We start from the raw sequence: 16,548 nt of genomic DNA on the forward strand, positions 1-16,548 counted from the left end.
GGGAGTGGGTTACTTATCACCAATTTCCATCTGTCATTGCAGGTGGATGCCCCAGGGACAGTGTACGTGACAACGTAAGGGCTGTGCCCATTGATTCCTCCAAAGGTGTTTCTGGAAGGACAGAGTCAGTGGAGTGGCAGGGCCTGAAGCCAGAATGCTTCAGAGAAAGAAGTGGAGATGATGTGTTTGGACAATTCTTCCAGAAAGCTTGATCCTGAAAGGGAGGAGAGAGAGAATTCATCGCTCTAACCCCGCAGCCCCAAAGGCTGCGGGGTTAGAGCGATGGTTTTCAAACTTGGATCTCTGTCCTTAAGATCTGAGAATTTAAACACACACACACACACACACGCTGTACACACTGTATCCCCTGGATGCCCACTGATAACTGAAAACTATTTGGGGATTTCAGTTCCTCTGGTCATATTTGTGTTTACAGTCAAGTTGCAGCCAGGCGGTAATCCTTTAAAGATGACTTTCCACCAGAAATTGTTCCTGCTGTACGAGAAAAGGGATGGTCTCCATGGGAGTGATGTCCGTTTCTAGGGATGGTCTCCATGGGAGTGATGTCCGTTTCTGTGTTGACAAGGAGAATCCTGATCCTGTCTTATGTGCTACTTGTTCCAGCTTTGGAGATGTTTGAATTAGAATGAACATTCCCAATGGAGAATGTTTATGTCCTGGAAAAGACACTGAGACTCAAAGAGAACAAAGAGAAACAAAGGGAACAAAATATTGGGGATGAGAGATTTGTCATATTAAACCAGGGACACAAGCTGAAAGCTTGATCACATGTATCTGCCAAATCACTCTGGCTACAGGACACCTTTCCAGAAAGCAGCTCTGGAAACTTCCAACCCCGAAGGACTCAAGGACTTGATTTTCAGAGAGGAACTACTTTAGTGGGTATATAAGCGAATGTCTCAAGCAAGATTCAGTGGGAATGGGCTCCCCTGTGGCCATGGCAGCATTGGAGTTGGGGATGTAGTAGGTGGGCGAGATGTAAAAGCCACTTGTTTGGCCATCCCAGAGAACCCTCCTGTCTGTATGAGAATGCAGGCCATGAATATGATTTAGTGTGTATCTGCAAAAAGCAAAGACAACCCGTCATAGGTAATCTCAAGATTCTGATGTCTAATAAGGAAGCTGAAGAACTTGGCATCAATGATTAGGATAAATAATCTTAGAAGTATTCAGTGTTTAAAGGAGTTTTACCAAAACAAACAAACAAACAAAACAAACCTGCAACCCCCCCACCCCCAACACACACACTCACAGAGGAAAAACACTCCGTTTTAACAGAGCAACTATTTGCAACTTGTTTTCTGGTCTTTCCAGTCTTGATCTATACGCCTATGGTTTTTGAATTGTTGTGGTCAATGTGTTGAATACTTCATGAGTGATCCGAGACAAACCATGTTAGCTCCACTAGTCTGTTTTTCTATCAGCAAATGGAGAGAACTGCTTCTATTTCACAAGGTTATGATGAAGCATAAGTGAGATAATGTAATATAAACACAATCTGTAAACTCTAAAGTATAAAATTATGAGGTATAATACTCATGCGATTGTTTCTTACATGCTTTTCTATGTATCATTTTCAATGGTTACAAAATATTCACACTGAATTGCTATCATTGTTTATTTAACCATTGTCTAATTGTTGCTCATTCCTGCCTTTTGCTATCATAAAGTTGATTATAAACATCTCTGCATGGTGAGCATTTTTCCCTTCTGAAATATTTCCTTAGACCGAATTCCTGGAAGTAGAACGGCTGGGTCCAAATAGCAGCTGGGACATTCTTCTTGAGATGATGTACATCTTCCTAGTACAAACCCCACCCCCGCCAAGATCTGAAACCTAGTTAATTAGGATGTACCACAATTCAGATAAATTAAAAAACTAAATCTAATCCTGGCGGTGGCAGAAAATCAGGGTACATAAAACCATATCATCATAATTTTCAAAAGGCAGACAGTTAAATTTTCTCTGATCCTGGAACATGTCTCCCAGTGGCTAAAAGTCCTCTTTCTGAAACATGGCAAGATAGAGAATGAAATGCAAAGACCCTGACCTGGTAACCTTCTTTTCCAGTTTTAGCATCCTCTGTTTACCTGGTTTTCAGAGGATGAATGTCTTCCCCTCTGAGGCTTCAGGCACCCTCTTCTCAGTTGGATCAGATTCCGAGCAAAGTAATTTTGGTAAAAGGATGGTTTGCTACACAGATTTTAGGTTAAAGTCAGGGATGTGAATTTTGTGCTGCATGTATAAAAATATGAGAGTATATTCCTCATGATCTGGTTTCAGTTTTCTGGAAATATCTTAATATTTATAAAGTATATGCAGATTCCTGGGCTCCTGAGCTGTACACACTCGTAACATCAATTATGTGATACTATTTTTGGAGGCTTAAATGCTCAGATTGGCAGGAGTTCTCTCTGCCTAAAAGATTCCTTTTTTTGATTGAAATTTTGCTTTCCTCCAGGCCATTTCTTTACGGATGCCTGCAGGGATCAAAGAAATATCTAACCAAACAACTATGGTTCACTAGAAACTTTCCCTATGTTTCAGGGGAATTTTACTTAATATCGTTAATCAAGGGACCAGTATGGTTGATTATTGAATGATTAGTTCTACATGGATCATTTGCTTCTCCAGATATTTCTTTTTGAATTTATTTTATTTTTTAATTTTTTGGCCACGTGGCACAGCATGTCGGATCTCAGTTCCCCTACTAGGGACTGAACCTGTGTCCCCTGCAGTGGAGTCTTAACCACTGGACTGCCAGGGAAGTCCTCATATATTTCTTTTTTAAATGGCTTGAGAGGGAGTTAGGAGGAGGTATAATGGAAAAGTGCTGGCTAAGAGTTAGATGTGTCTGATTTCAGCTTTGCCACTAACTAGCTGTATGACCAGATTCAGGTTACTGAACCTACTTGGGGTTCAGTTTCTTCAACTTCAATGTTGAATGTAACAAACACTCTGTCATTCTATATGCAGGAAAGGCTATTCAGAGAGCCAAGTAACATAGAAAAGTCTATTTCTAAATGTTGTGTTATTGTGGTTCATTTTGTGTGTGTGTGTGTGTGTGTGTGTGTGTGTGTGTGTGTGTGTGTTGCTGGAGCACTGGGTGGGAGGAAAGCTTCCTACTTCTCCACATATCAGTAGTTGAAAAACAGGCTGGAAAAAAACACTGTGTTCTCCTATGTTTGGGCAAACAGGAATCAGGCCGCCCTAACCTCACGGTCGCATGGAGATTGCCAGGAAGCCTGCAAAGACAGCGTGCTGCCCAGACAGCGTGTTTGGCTGAGAGGAAGCTGGAAGGAGCAGTGGAGAGAGTTAATGCTTGTAAAGAGGTGAGCAGGTGCTGGCAGGGTGCTGCACGTACTAAGTGCTGCAGTGACACCTGCCTGACGGCCATTATTAGCTCCTGCAGAAACAGCCAGTAGCGATCTAGGGAGGGGCCTTAACTTACTCCAACCTCACTTCAGGAGCGTTAGTACTTTAATACGTCTACTACTTGTTAAGATTATTATTCCTTTCAGATCCAAATTCTTGCAGCTGGGTATTTATATCTTTTTTTGGTATTTCTCTGGCATCGCTGTTGAAGCTAAGATCTCAGATGAGACGATCAGGTTCTACAAAGCACTACTATGAGAGCTTTGATCAAGAAAGTGAGTCCCAGCATCCCCGAGTCTGCCTTCCCTTCCTCTGGGGCCCTTGGAGTCCCAGGCCTGTGGGGCTGTGTGGCCATCCTAGCGGCCTCCGGCTCACCCAGCCTACACACCTCTGCTAATGCCTCTTACAGTCACTTGCATTTCTCCCTAACACTTCTCTGGCCCTGCCACCTGGTCGAACACTACATCCTGCTGCTTCTTCACACGCCCCTCAGCTCCAGGGAGAACCATTCGCTGTGAGCTTTCAGGTGCCCTTCTTTGGCTGTCTGCCCAGAAGGTTCTTGCCCCTGCTTGCTGGCCTGGTAAACTCGTAAGCCTGCCATCCTTCAAGACTCAGTTAAACTGTCCCTTCCAGTGTTCTATTTGCTTCCCCCTCTGAGCTGCCTCAGCACCCAAGACAATTACATCTACACAGGACAGTGTGAGTTTCTTGGAATCATGCATTTTATTTTCATTTTTGTAATTCCAGCACAGAATCTGGCAAATAGATGCTCAATAAATGCTCAGTCCATAGTTAGACATGCGTTCTAATCATCTCACCTGCAATTCCTGTTTAGAACAGGAGGAGGGGAGGGGCTTAGATGAAAAAAGTTGTGGGGCTTCCCTGGTGGCACAGTGGTTGAGTCCGCCTGCCGATGCAGGGGACACGGGTTCGTGCCCCGGTCCGGGAAGATCCCACATGCCGTGGAGCGGCTGGGCCCGTGAGCCATGGCCACTGAGCCTGCGCGTCCGGAGCCTGTGCTCCGCAACAGGAAAGGCCACAACAGTGAGAGGCCCGCGTAACGCTAAAAGAAAAAAAAAGTTGTGTAAACTGACATGGGAGAATCTATATTAAAACATGTTCGATGGGCTTCCCTGGTGGCCGCAGTGGTTGAGAATCTGCCTGCCAATGCAGGGGACACGGGTTCGAGCCCTGGTCTGAGAAGATCCCACATGCTGCAGAGCAACTGGTCCCGTGAGCCACAACTACTGAGCCTGCGTGTCTGGAGCCTGTGCTCCCCAACGAGAGGCCGCGATAGTGAGAGGCCCGCACACTACGATGAACAGTGGCCACCGCTCGTCGCAACTAGAGAAAGCCCTCGCACAGAAACGAAGACCCAGCACAGCCAAAAATAAATTAAAAAAAAAAACAAACCAACATGTTCGATCGTCAATTTGCTTTATGTAAACTCATCTTTAAACAACGAAAAATGGGACCAGATGACATATGGTCCCTTTCAGTTTCAAAGATCTTATCTAAAGGAAAGTCCCTCCATACTCAACCCCCAGCACACCCCCATGAATTTCTCTTACACTTTCTATCAACCATGGACCCATTTAGGTTAATAAGTTACTCTTTTCAAAACATTACTTGCTAGGAAGGCTAAGCCTTATTTACCCCTTAGCGCGAATTACTCTAAATAGAAATTCTGCTGTGGACAGCCATGTGTTGAAGACAGTCAGTGTACTTTGTTGTTTGTTTATTGAAGTATAATCAACTTACAATGTTATATTAGTTCACTTTGGTTTTGTTTATTGAAGCATAATTGACTTACAATATTGTATTAGTTTCACTTTGTTTTCGTTTGTTTATTAAAGTATAATTGACTTACAATATTAGTTTCAGGTGTACAACAGAGTGCCCTGGTATTTTTGTACAACGCAAAATGATCACCACGTGGAGAAGCGTACTTTGAATGGAGGGCTCTCCGTAGGCATACAGGTTACAGCTCTTATGCTAATTAGTGCTCCTGAGCTGCAGTCCACTCTTGGCCCAAATTCCAGGCCCATGGAAAGCCATTCTCCACAGTGTAAAGAGCCTGGGCATCTTTGCCAGACAAAGCTGGTTTCAAATCCTGGCTCTGTCACACACTGGCCCTATGACTTTGGGTAAGTTACTCAACTTAGCAGAGTCTCTATTTCCTCACCCATAAAATGGTGATAATAACAGCAAATACCTCACAGGGTGTTGAGAGGATTACATGAGATGATGGGGCTAAGGTGCTGCCATAGAGCAAACGCACGTTAATAGTAACTGTTAGAGCTCTGCATGATTCTGGGGCTCCATAGACTTGCCAGGAGTAGATCTGGGTTGGTTGGCTGTTGGGTCTTGCTCTGAACTGGAGATGGGCTGGGGTGGGGGCGGTTTGGTGATAAGACAGGAGGCCTGCTGAACACCCAGTCAGATATCGCATACTGCGCGGCCCTGAGGTTTGATCAGCTGGGGGACACGCTATTCCAGGAGCTCCATGACAGTCATCAACCCAGCGCCTGCCAACGACCCTGGACTCTGGGGGCCAGTCCCTCTTGCAGCTGAACGTCTTTTCCATTCCTAGCCCGCTGAACTAGGGAAGCCACTGCACTTTATAAAGCTGTGAAACATACAGAAACTCTTATTTAAAACATGAAATAAAATGCCAGACTCAGTTTTGCATCTGTAAATAATCTATCTCACCTTTGGAAGTGAAGCCCATGGAAGATTATTTCTTAAAGTGGGGTGTTTAGAGCAGCTACACCTGAGCCCCATCTCAGGCATGCTGAATCAAGATCTCGGAGATGAGGACGAAGAGCCTACATTAAACCAAGTCCCCCAGGTAATCCTGATGCACCCTGAACCCTTGCTTCTGCAACTGCGTTCCCACCGGCACCACTTCGGAGCTTATAAGAATTGCAGACACTCAGGCCCTGCCCCAGACCTACTGAATCTGCACTTTTAAATAACTGCGCTAAAATATGCACAACACAGAATTTACCATCTTAACTGTTTTTTAAAGTGTACAGTTCAGTAGTGTTAAGTATATTCACATTTTTGTGCAACCAATTCCCAGAAGCCTTTCCATCCTGCGAAACTGAAACTCTGTACCCATGAAAACAACTCCCCATCTCCTTCTCGCCCCATCCCCGCCCCAGCCACTGGCAACCACTCAGAACTGCATTTTAACAAGTTCCCCAGATGATTCATATGCCCATTAAAGGTTGAGAGTCACTGCCCTAAGTATGAGAACCACACATCGTAAAATCAGGAGCCACTGTGAGTTTCTTGAGGCACCCAGGCCATGACCCTGGGCCAGGCAATGGAAACGAGGGAGCAGAGCAATGACTAGTCCCTCTAGACAATTCTGATGCTCAAGTGGTTTGAGAACCACTGCTCTGACCAGTGATTTGCACTCTTGCCTACATACTAGAATCACCTGGGAACTTTAAAATTCATGCCTGAAACCCATCCCAAACCAACTAACTCTAGTCTCTAAAGGCAGAGCCCAGGTATTCTGAAAGATCTCCCAGTGATTCTGATAACTTAGCCAAGTTTCAGAACCATTGGAGGGACGAAGGAGAGGTTGGTAGGATTCTGCACTGTGCGTGGGATTTAGAGGGGAATCATGGCTCCAGGGAAGGCATCATAACTGCTGCTTCATTTGATATTGGCCCAGCTACCCTGATATGAATGATTGCTCCAAGGAATTAAAAAAAAATAAACTGGCTTTATGAAAAGAAATGGCTGTCTCCTTCGAAGCCCTAACACCCTCCCACTGCCTGTCATTATTTCCTATCACACTGCTCCGTTTATTGTCTTAATAGCATTTACCACAACTAGCAATTATCATGCTTATTGTTGGCCTCCTCTCACTAAACCAACACCTGCCTCTGTGTCAGAGCCAGGTTCAGAGCTCTAGCTCACCTCTCCATCTCACAGAGCCCCTGATAAATATTCGAGTGAATCAATCAACCCTGCTATGTCATGGAATCACTGTGGCTTCTGACAGTAAAAGAAACTGCTAAACTCTCAGGACCGAGAGAATCATGGTGGGGTGGGGGGGTTCTGCATGGAGCAGTCAAGGTCAGTGAGGGCGAGTTTTCCCAGATGGAAGAGGCCAATGCGGGTAGTAGTGCAGATGGATTCACTGGGTGAAAATCAGAATTCTTAAATGAGTGATACAGACTTTGAGCTAGTGAAATCTGAATATATAAATGTGACCTCATCCAGAACCTCCCAGCTAGTGAGGCTTGGATGACAACACATTTATACAACACTATCCCACCCCAACTCCTATCGGGGTGGAATTCTGTAATGGAAACAGCATATATTTTGGGACAGACCCGCATTCAAATTCTGCTCTCTCTCCTGGCTGGCTGCTCAACCGCAAGAAATTACTGATGTGAGCCTCAGACTCCTCATCTGAAAAATGGAATAACAGTAATTATCCCACAGATTACATAAAGCACCTGACAAAGTGCCTGACACAGAGCGGAGCTCAATAAATGTTAACTCCCCAATCTGCAACCTGGATTTCCTTACCCACTCCTTTTCAAACCTCTTCTTCCTTTAGTTACACTCTTACTGCCTCATCAGCAGAACACATGCAATCACTTACAGCACCAATCGTCTATGCATTTGACTGGAAAAAAAAAATCACACACCGACTTGTGGATTGTCTTCTATCACTGTATTGAGAGCTCTTGTATACTGAATACATGAAAAGTTGAAGGATTTATTGAACTTGTTTCCCAGCCTAAATGGAAACGCCTTTTGGGACAGGAACCTTACCTTCTGTTTCTTTCTGTCCTCCAGCACTGAATTCCACAGTCAAACACGCAGATCTGATATGCACTTTCCAGATCTTCATGACCACGACTGTTCAAAGAGTAGATACTATCTCTACCCTATGTCCCAGCCAGCCCATAAGACACCCTCTCTCATCATCTTCCTCCAAGTTCTGCTTTTACCCGTTTCCCAATGACAGGGAAAAGAAGTGGTTGCTTCCTGAGTATTCTGCATCCTTCCAAGCAACCTCTGCTCAAATGCAGCCCATCTGTGCACTGCTGACACTATGAATCTATTTAAATTCTGATGATTCACTATACTGATTGAACTAGGTTTTACTTTTATTAAGGTTTTTATGTGCTTTATCTTTTAACAGAATTCAAAGTATTATGAAGAGATATAACATCTTTAAATCATCATATTATTTATGTTAAGACCGTGGCAGGGAATGCAAATTTCTTCACTCAACCTAATCTCCCCTTTTCCTTTAGTAAGAGATCCCAAATTTTTAGTTGGTGCATTGCAGTCCAGTTAAAAGATGACATTTCCTATTCTCAGGAACAGTTCACTGAGTCAGATGTTGGGGTATTTGCCATAGGGGTGTGAGAATACTGTGCAGCATTTCTGGGTGAAGCCTCCTTATTAAGTGTTTATGTGTTTATTCTTCCTCATCTGTTGCCAGCCTGGAACATAGATGAGATGGCTGGAGAGCCAGTTACCTTCCTAGACCATGAATACCAGGGCCACACTTTAGAGATTATAAGAGCTGACAGCCAGAAGGAGATTGAGTTCTTAAAGAATTTGGGACACCTGGCCACGGCAACCCCAAACTGCCTAGTATTTGTAAAATCCCTTTGCAAGAGAAAGCAGCTAACTATTATATGCAGTTGAACTTAATTTGAACTAATACAGGGTACAGTTAAATTATATTTCTTGCATATTCAATTCACATAAATTAAGTTTAATCACAGATAACTAATGCACTGATTCCATGATGATCAAATAGTTTACAGTCTACTAATTGCACTGAACTACTGGCTGAATGTAGCATTTTTGATTTGTGATGCAAAATAAAAAAAATGTGAAGATGCTTAAGGAAGTGTAGCTGGTCCAAAAAGCCAATTTTAGACAGCAGTAAATAGCCCTAAGCCTCTCTGGGCACCAAACATTACCACATAAGGAAAACATATGCAAAAAAGCACCATAATCTAATTAAAGCACTGCTGTTGGTTTTATGGACTTTACTAGCTATTTTTATTTGTCTTAAGTTTTAAGTAGATTTTAGGCATATTTATTGTGCTAGAAAATTTTTATCACTAGTGAGAAATAAAGTCTCTGTTCTAGAAACACATATATGTAATTTTTGGTCTTTGCTTTTTGTCAGAAAATGAGCAGAGTGGGAGAGAAACAGACAATATGAGATTAAGGGAATATTGGTTAAAGGGAATGAAGTGGAAGGTCATGATACTGGTCACTGGGAAACAGGGAAAAGCAGAACTTGGAGGAAGATGATGAGAGAGGGTGTCCCATAGGTCGGCTGGGACAAAGGGTAGAGATAGTATCTACTATTTGAATAATGGACTTCTGTTTACAAAGCCCAAGAGTTATCTCACTCAGAGATAGGTGTAGAAACACAGGGAGGGCTGGCCAGGGGTTACGGGTAAGAGAAGGGATGGCTATAAAGGAATTTCAGGAGGCATTCTTTGGGATGATAGAAAAGAGAAAGTCTCTGCATTCCAACTGCCTGAGATAACCACGGTTGGCCATAAAGTTGGTCATGTATATAAATATCAGGGAATGATTCAGATTTTGACCTCATACTTATGCTTTTTTGGAGACCCTCTTTATGAAAAATACAAAATTAAGTTCAGAGTTTTGAACAAGATCTCTGCAAGTGAGAGCTTCTGAGCCTTAGCCTTGCCGTAAATCCAACTCTGATCATTTATCTATACTTTAAAAACAATCAAAACAGGGACCATACTATACAGACTGTTAGTAAACTTTTTCCCCTCAACATAAGTCTCGAGTATCCTTCCCTGTCAATACATATGATTCTAGCTCATCTTTTAAGATAATTCTGTGGTTTTTCTAATAGTCATTAGATAGATAGATAGATATTTAAATTATTTCCATATGTTGATCCTTTCACTGGGGGATGCTTTCCCTAACAACAGAGCCTGGAATATGATAAGCCCTAAATAAAATGTTTGTTGAATTGGTGCCTTGCTCTGAGCACACATGTGTAGTGTCCAGGCTTGACAGGTTTAAAAGATGGTGATCTCTACTCTGAAGCGCCCCCTGGCTGGAGTGGGGAGACAGAGACCAAAACACCAGTATTCTGTCTCTGAATGCCTGTCCCTCTTCTGTACATCCTCTCTCTCTCTCCCCACACCCCCACTGGGCTGTCACCACTTAGGGCTTGTAGTGAAGGGTGGGAAACTTCACTGAACAGGTCTGTTCCAGAAACACGATGGTGTTTCAGGAATATGCTCTAGATTTCAAAGCACTTCTAACCTTAAAGGGAAAGTTTCCTGAATATCTTTCCCTGGATTGATGACAGCCAGGTCCCAAATTGCAAAGACAGTGGTAATCGGAGAGTCCTGAGTACATTTAGCTGCTGTGAATCTGAAAAACAAAGAATATTAAAAATGAATAAAAATTTCACAAGATCAAGGAGTGTGGGACTCTAGAAATAAAGTTCTCTTTATATTCTTATATGAGAGAATGGATGGCGCATATATCGACTTTAGCTGGGCCAAAAGACAGTTCATTTGTGATTAGAGACATTCTCTGGAAACAATAAACGGACTGAAAGTACGAGCTGAAGAAACAATAGGTTCAAAACCTATCACCCAGAAAAATGCATGGAGTTTTGGTCCTTTTAATGAGAAAATGTGTATGCTCATTTCCTTGAATAAATCTCTACATCATTCATGGAATGAATGACATTGGAATATTAAGCCTAGCAATTTCTCTTACTTCCAGCCTCTGTAGCCTTCTAACCTAAACTGGGACCTCTCTACTTCAGGGATTTAGTGATGCCCCCAGATTCAGGGGAATCTAAGGGACCCAAAGGCAGGTGCTCAGTTTAAAGGACAGAGTTATTGTTCCTTGCTACTTTCTCAGCTTTACACAGGTTTGCCAGGAACAGGGCTCTTGCTTCATTCCCAGCGCCTGAGTGCCTGGCAGGCACAAGTTTCAATAACCAGGTCACATGTCTCACCCATGGTTTTCTCCAGATCCTTGAGCTATCTCGTCATCTTTTTGATATTCCATTTTTCTAGGATGAGGACCTTAGGTGGACATTGCTAGTTCACTAATCTGTTCCTACTTCCTAATAGTACTTACATTATCTCTCTGATATTTACCTCTTTCCCATGCAGTCCAGACATTTCAGGGAAAGCCGACCCCACCTCTCGTTCAACAGGTGGACTCTGGTGGGCTTGAGGCCATCAGCCCATTGCAGTCCCCTGGTCAGTTCGTCTGTTCAGGGATGTGCCTGTGACTCAAGGTGAATCTCTGTCTTTCTTAGAATACAGGGACTGAGGCACTCTATTTTCATTGGAAATAAGCCAGAAAACATTTAGCTCCCATTGCAGCTGGCAAAAACTAGTTGAATATTTGCTAGTGTTTCCTTTTTTTCCTGGGCACACAGCTCACTACATTTTCCAGCCTCCTTGGCCATATGACTGAGTTCTAGCCAATGGAATGTGGACCAAATCGATGTCTCCCCTTTCAAGCCTGCCTCTTCTCTAGTGATCTTTTTTCTTTCCCCATCTGCTGGCTGAGTGGAGAACCACAATGGAGAGAGCGTGGGTAACCATTTGGAGGACAGCATCTCAGGACGGTTGCTTGACCGGGAACACTGGACCAAACTGCATGGGGAAACAAATTTACATTGTGTGAAATCACCAGAATTTAAAAAAGTCTTTTATTTTTATTTATTTAGGCTGTGCTGAGTCTTAGTTGTGGCATGCAGGATCTTCGTTGCGGCATGTGGGATCTAGTTCTCCGATCAGGGATCGAACCTGGGCGCCCCGCACTGGAAGCACGGAGTCTTACCCACTGGACCACGAGGGAAGTCCCGAAATCACCAGAATTTTAAAGTTATCAGTTACAGTGTTAATCTCTCCTGATTAGTTCACTTCCTTACCTAGGAATCTTCCTTTTCATGGTCCCATAAATCCTCTCTACTGATTAAACATGCTTGCATTGGGTTTTTCTGTTACTACTTAGAACAGGATAACTGATACGGATCCTGCCTTGCACCCCATCTTAGGATTGCATTGTGGCTTTTTGGTTGTGCTGTTAATGCTTATTTGATTCAGTTCATTTCTGGCATTCAATGTCACCCTGCCTAGGGAGAGTGATCTTCTTTGTTAATGGCTTAACTAGTGATTGTGGCTAGATGCTCTACCTATTTTCTCCATTCACTAAAATAACTCTTGTTTGTATTTGCTCTCCATCTAGGGATTGAGGATAATCACTACTGGCTCCATGCTGCTCCTGGTTAATAACTTAATGCTTCCTAATTACTTACTAAGGGGCTTAGTAGCTAAATAGTTTAACTAATAGTACAAGGTAAGAAAAGATATAAACTTGGACAGGAGCATCTCATCCTTACTTTCATGGGGGTTATATTTCTCCATGACCAGATCAAAGTATCTGGATTCCTTGTTCCCATGACTTCCACAGGGACCAAAAGACCTGGGAGGCAAGTGACAAGGGTCACAGGAACAATAAAGTGGTTTGATTTAGTCCTTTGCGGAGAATTGTCTATTTAGAACAAGCAGCCTCCTGTGTTAACAGCAAAGGCCACACTCATGTTACATCCACATTCATAAACAAACCAGTGTTGAGGAAGTGCCACATATGACCACAAGCAAGATCTTCTCTTTTTGCCCCAACCTTTCTTTCTCACAATATTTTACTGTCCCAGCCAAGGAAGCCTTCCTTCCTCCATCAGACTAGATATGTTAAACCAGTATCACTCCAACTTTTTTTTAACCTATTAATCCTGCTTCCCATCTTTTCTACCTTCATTTGCATTGACCACTGGAATTACAAAAATGATTAAGCCATAATTTCCTTCCTCAAATGCTTACAACCTCATGAAGGAGACAAACACATATTTTAATGAAATGTGGGAGATGCTGTAATAAAGTTATACACATGGTGCTATGAGGCACAAAAAAGGACCACTTAGCCCAGTATGAAGCTCATAAAGGTTCTCAGGGGGGAAATGATTCCTAAGCTGAACCACAAAAAGCTGAATACTACCCAAACGTAAACCATGGGCAGAAATGCCAGCATTTGATGGGTGAAGGAAGGCAGGAGAGGCCAGGTCTTAGAAAGAACATCCAAGCATGTCTTTGAATTATTTATTCCTATTAGAATTTAAGTTCCTTGAGTGTAGGAACTTGATCCATCTTGTTCACTGGTGTGTTCAGTGCCTAAAACAGTGCTTGGTACTTAAATGGTGCTAAAAAAGTATTTGTGGAATTGAATGACGCCTGGAAGGAATGCCAACAGATATGTATCTCATAGGAATCTCTCCAGCAGGTGAAGCCGGTAGGGAGGCCCGTCATGAGGCTAAGGCCATATTCCAGGTAGAGAATGGGACCTCCATAGGGCAATGAGAGCAGGGTAAGGAAGAGGGGGCATATTTGAGAAATGTTTACAAAGTAAAATCAGCAAGACTTGGTAACTGGCTGTGGGAGATGAAGGAGAGACCAGGATGACTCTTAGTGATAAAGAATACAGAGCAGGAACAGGAGGAGGAGAAAACAGAAGAAACCTACATGGCTAGGAATCTGCTTTTAACAAAATCTCTTTCCCGCCCTTGACCCTCTCAGGGACCTGCTAGCCAGGTAATGTTCAAGTCACAGTCATACTGTCATGTTCATTCAAGTGACCTTTGCATAATTTTGGAATTATATTATTTATGATAAGTTAGGATATATTTATATATTCTAAATAATGTGTTATTTAAAAGTGTATGTTAGGCCTCAGTGTATCTTTCAGGTCTTCTACTTTGTATTTTCTATATTTTTGACTCCCTATTCTAAATTCTTGGTAAGTGTGTATTATATATATATATGTTATATATTTGTTATATATATGTATAAAATATATATATATCTGTGTGGCTGTATAATTTCAATAACATTGAAATTATAATCTGTGGAAGTTTTATTCTAAAGAAGACATATTTCTCTAACAGCTAGATGAGATAAACTTTTTCTTCTATTGTTATTGACTGTTAGGATGTAGCGAAAGATTATTTTTATTTAAATAGACAATTTGGATGTACTCAATTTGACATGTAAACAAATTTGGGGTTATTAATATTTAGTTCATAAATAACACATTTCTTTATCGTCCATTTTACTTTCTTTGATGTTTACTATTAGTGAGTTATAGTCTCTGTGAATGCCCAGACAGGGGACACAACACCTTTTGATTCCTGACTTTTTTTTTTTATGGTACGCGGGCCTCTCACTGTTGTGGCCTCTCCCGTTGCGGAGCACAGGCTCCAGATGTGCAGGCTCAGCAGCCATGGCTCACGGGCCCAGCCGCTCCGCGGCATGTGGGATCTTCCCGGACCGGGTCAAGAACATGTGTCCCCTGCATCGGCAGGCGGACTCTCAACCACTGCGCCACCAGGGAAGCCCTGATTCCTGACTTTTAAGTAACATTATATATGGTTATATCCTACCTCTACAAGTCATCTATTTATATTTTGCTTTGTTAATTGTTATGTTACGTAAGTATGATAGACATATGTAGGGATAAAAATAAATGACACAATGAACACCTGAGTCTCCTCACCCAGCTTAAGAGATACTAATTAGATTTTTAAATAATTTTCTGATTATTAAAATAATATATATTTGTTGTATTTTAGAAAGTATAAAAAAGACTAAGGAAGAGGGAGAAAAATCATCTATGATATTATTACCCAAGAGGAACCAATGTAGCATTTGTATAGGTTTCTCTCAAATCTTTTAATGTAGAAAATCATATTGTAGAAACAACTTTGTATCTTGCTTTTTCCTCTTAATATTGGACCATATGTATTTTCTTCTATTACTGTATCATTAGACATCATTTTTAAAAAGCTACAAAATTTCCATTGTATGACTGAATCAAAAATTTTAAGCTGTTCCCTAAATTGTTGGACTTGTAAGTTACTTCCAATTTTTCATTATTATAAATATAATTTGATGTGTATCTTTTGCAAAATGACTTTTCTGTACTGTGATGCTGTGTGTACCGGGTGTGTAGTGTGTATTCCATCTTCTCTTGGATAGATTCCACACTCATGGAATCACCAGGCCAAAGGAAATGAACACTTTGAGGTTCTCAAGACATACTGCCATATTGCTTCCCCCAAAAGCTCTAGCAATTAGTATATTTGATAGCACATCTTCCGCAATACTCTTGTAAACACAAAATCTAGTTATTTTCTGTTTTTAAAAAGCACATGGATGAGAAAGTATGAATGGGGCCATATTCTCCAAAGTATCCTTTTATCTTGATTCCATGCCCTGTTGATGATAAATTTAAACAAAACTAATTTTTTAAATCATAGAGGAAAATTGTGTCAGTGGAGAAATTAATATTAGATAACTGATAGTGGTGATAATTTGATGGGGAGGAAGGTGGAAATAAGAGAGTACAAGGATGTAAAGACTTATTAGGCAGTGATTCAAGTCACATGCTTTTGTCCTTAATTGTGCAGCTCACTGCACTTACAGAATTTTATAAAATACAAGACTTTAGGATTACAAAATGCACATGACTTTGCATCTCAAAGGTCACTTTTGATGATGTAGGATTTTTCGCTGGTAACTATTTTCTATTAACATATTGAAGAGATCATACCACTGGTTCCTGGCTACCATTGTGGCTGTTCAGAAATCAACAAGTCCGGGGCTTCCCTGGTGGCGCAGTAGTTAAGAATCCACCTGCCAATTCAGGGGACATTGGTTTGAGCCCTGGTCCGGGAAGATCCCACATGCCGCGGAGCAACTAAACCTGTGCGCCACAACTGCTGAGTCTGTGCTCTAGACCTCGCGAGCCACAACTACTGAAGCCCGCATGCCACAACTACTGAAGCCCGCGTGCCTACAGCCCATGCTCCACAACAAGGGAAGCCACTGCAATGAGAAGCCCGCACGCCACAACGAAGAGTAGCCCCCTCTTGCCACAACTAGAGAACGCCGGAGCACAGCAACGAAAGACCCAACACAGCCAAAAATAAATAAATACAATAAATAAATTTATTTTAAAAAATCAACAAGTCCAACTGTCCTTTCTTCAAAGCTAATCTGACTTTTTCTCTGGCT

The 16,548-nt window shown here is 42.1% G+C and overlaps 1 protein-coding gene across 1 annotated transcript in view; it reads right to left on the reverse strand.

The window, feature by feature from the left end:
- Positions 1-306: 306 nt before the first annotated feature.
- The window catches only part of LOC111173463 (uncharacterized), a 28,841-nt gene continuing 12,599 nt past the window's right edge, over positions 307-16,548 (reverse strand). Inside the window, exons 3-4 of the mRNA XM_089903550.1 lie at positions 11,566-12,072; positions 307-10,822 (exon numbers count right to left, since the gene is read on the reverse strand). Of these exons, the coding sequence (XP_089759676.1) occupies positions 11,781-12,072 (292 nt within the window). The 3' untranslated portion in view covers positions 307-10,822; positions 11,566-11,780. The remainder of the gene's footprint in view (positions 10,823-11,565; positions 12,073-16,548) is intronic.

Source organism: Delphinapterus leucas, chromosome 21 (assembly GCF_059928025.1).
Source record: "Delphinapterus leucas isolate spDelLeu-1000000601 "Yukka" chromosome 21, BTC_Dleu_Yukka2, whole genome shotgun sequence".
NCBI classification, from domain to species: domain Eukaryota; kingdom Metazoa; phylum Chordata; class Mammalia; order Artiodactyla; family Monodontidae; genus Delphinapterus; species Delphinapterus leucas.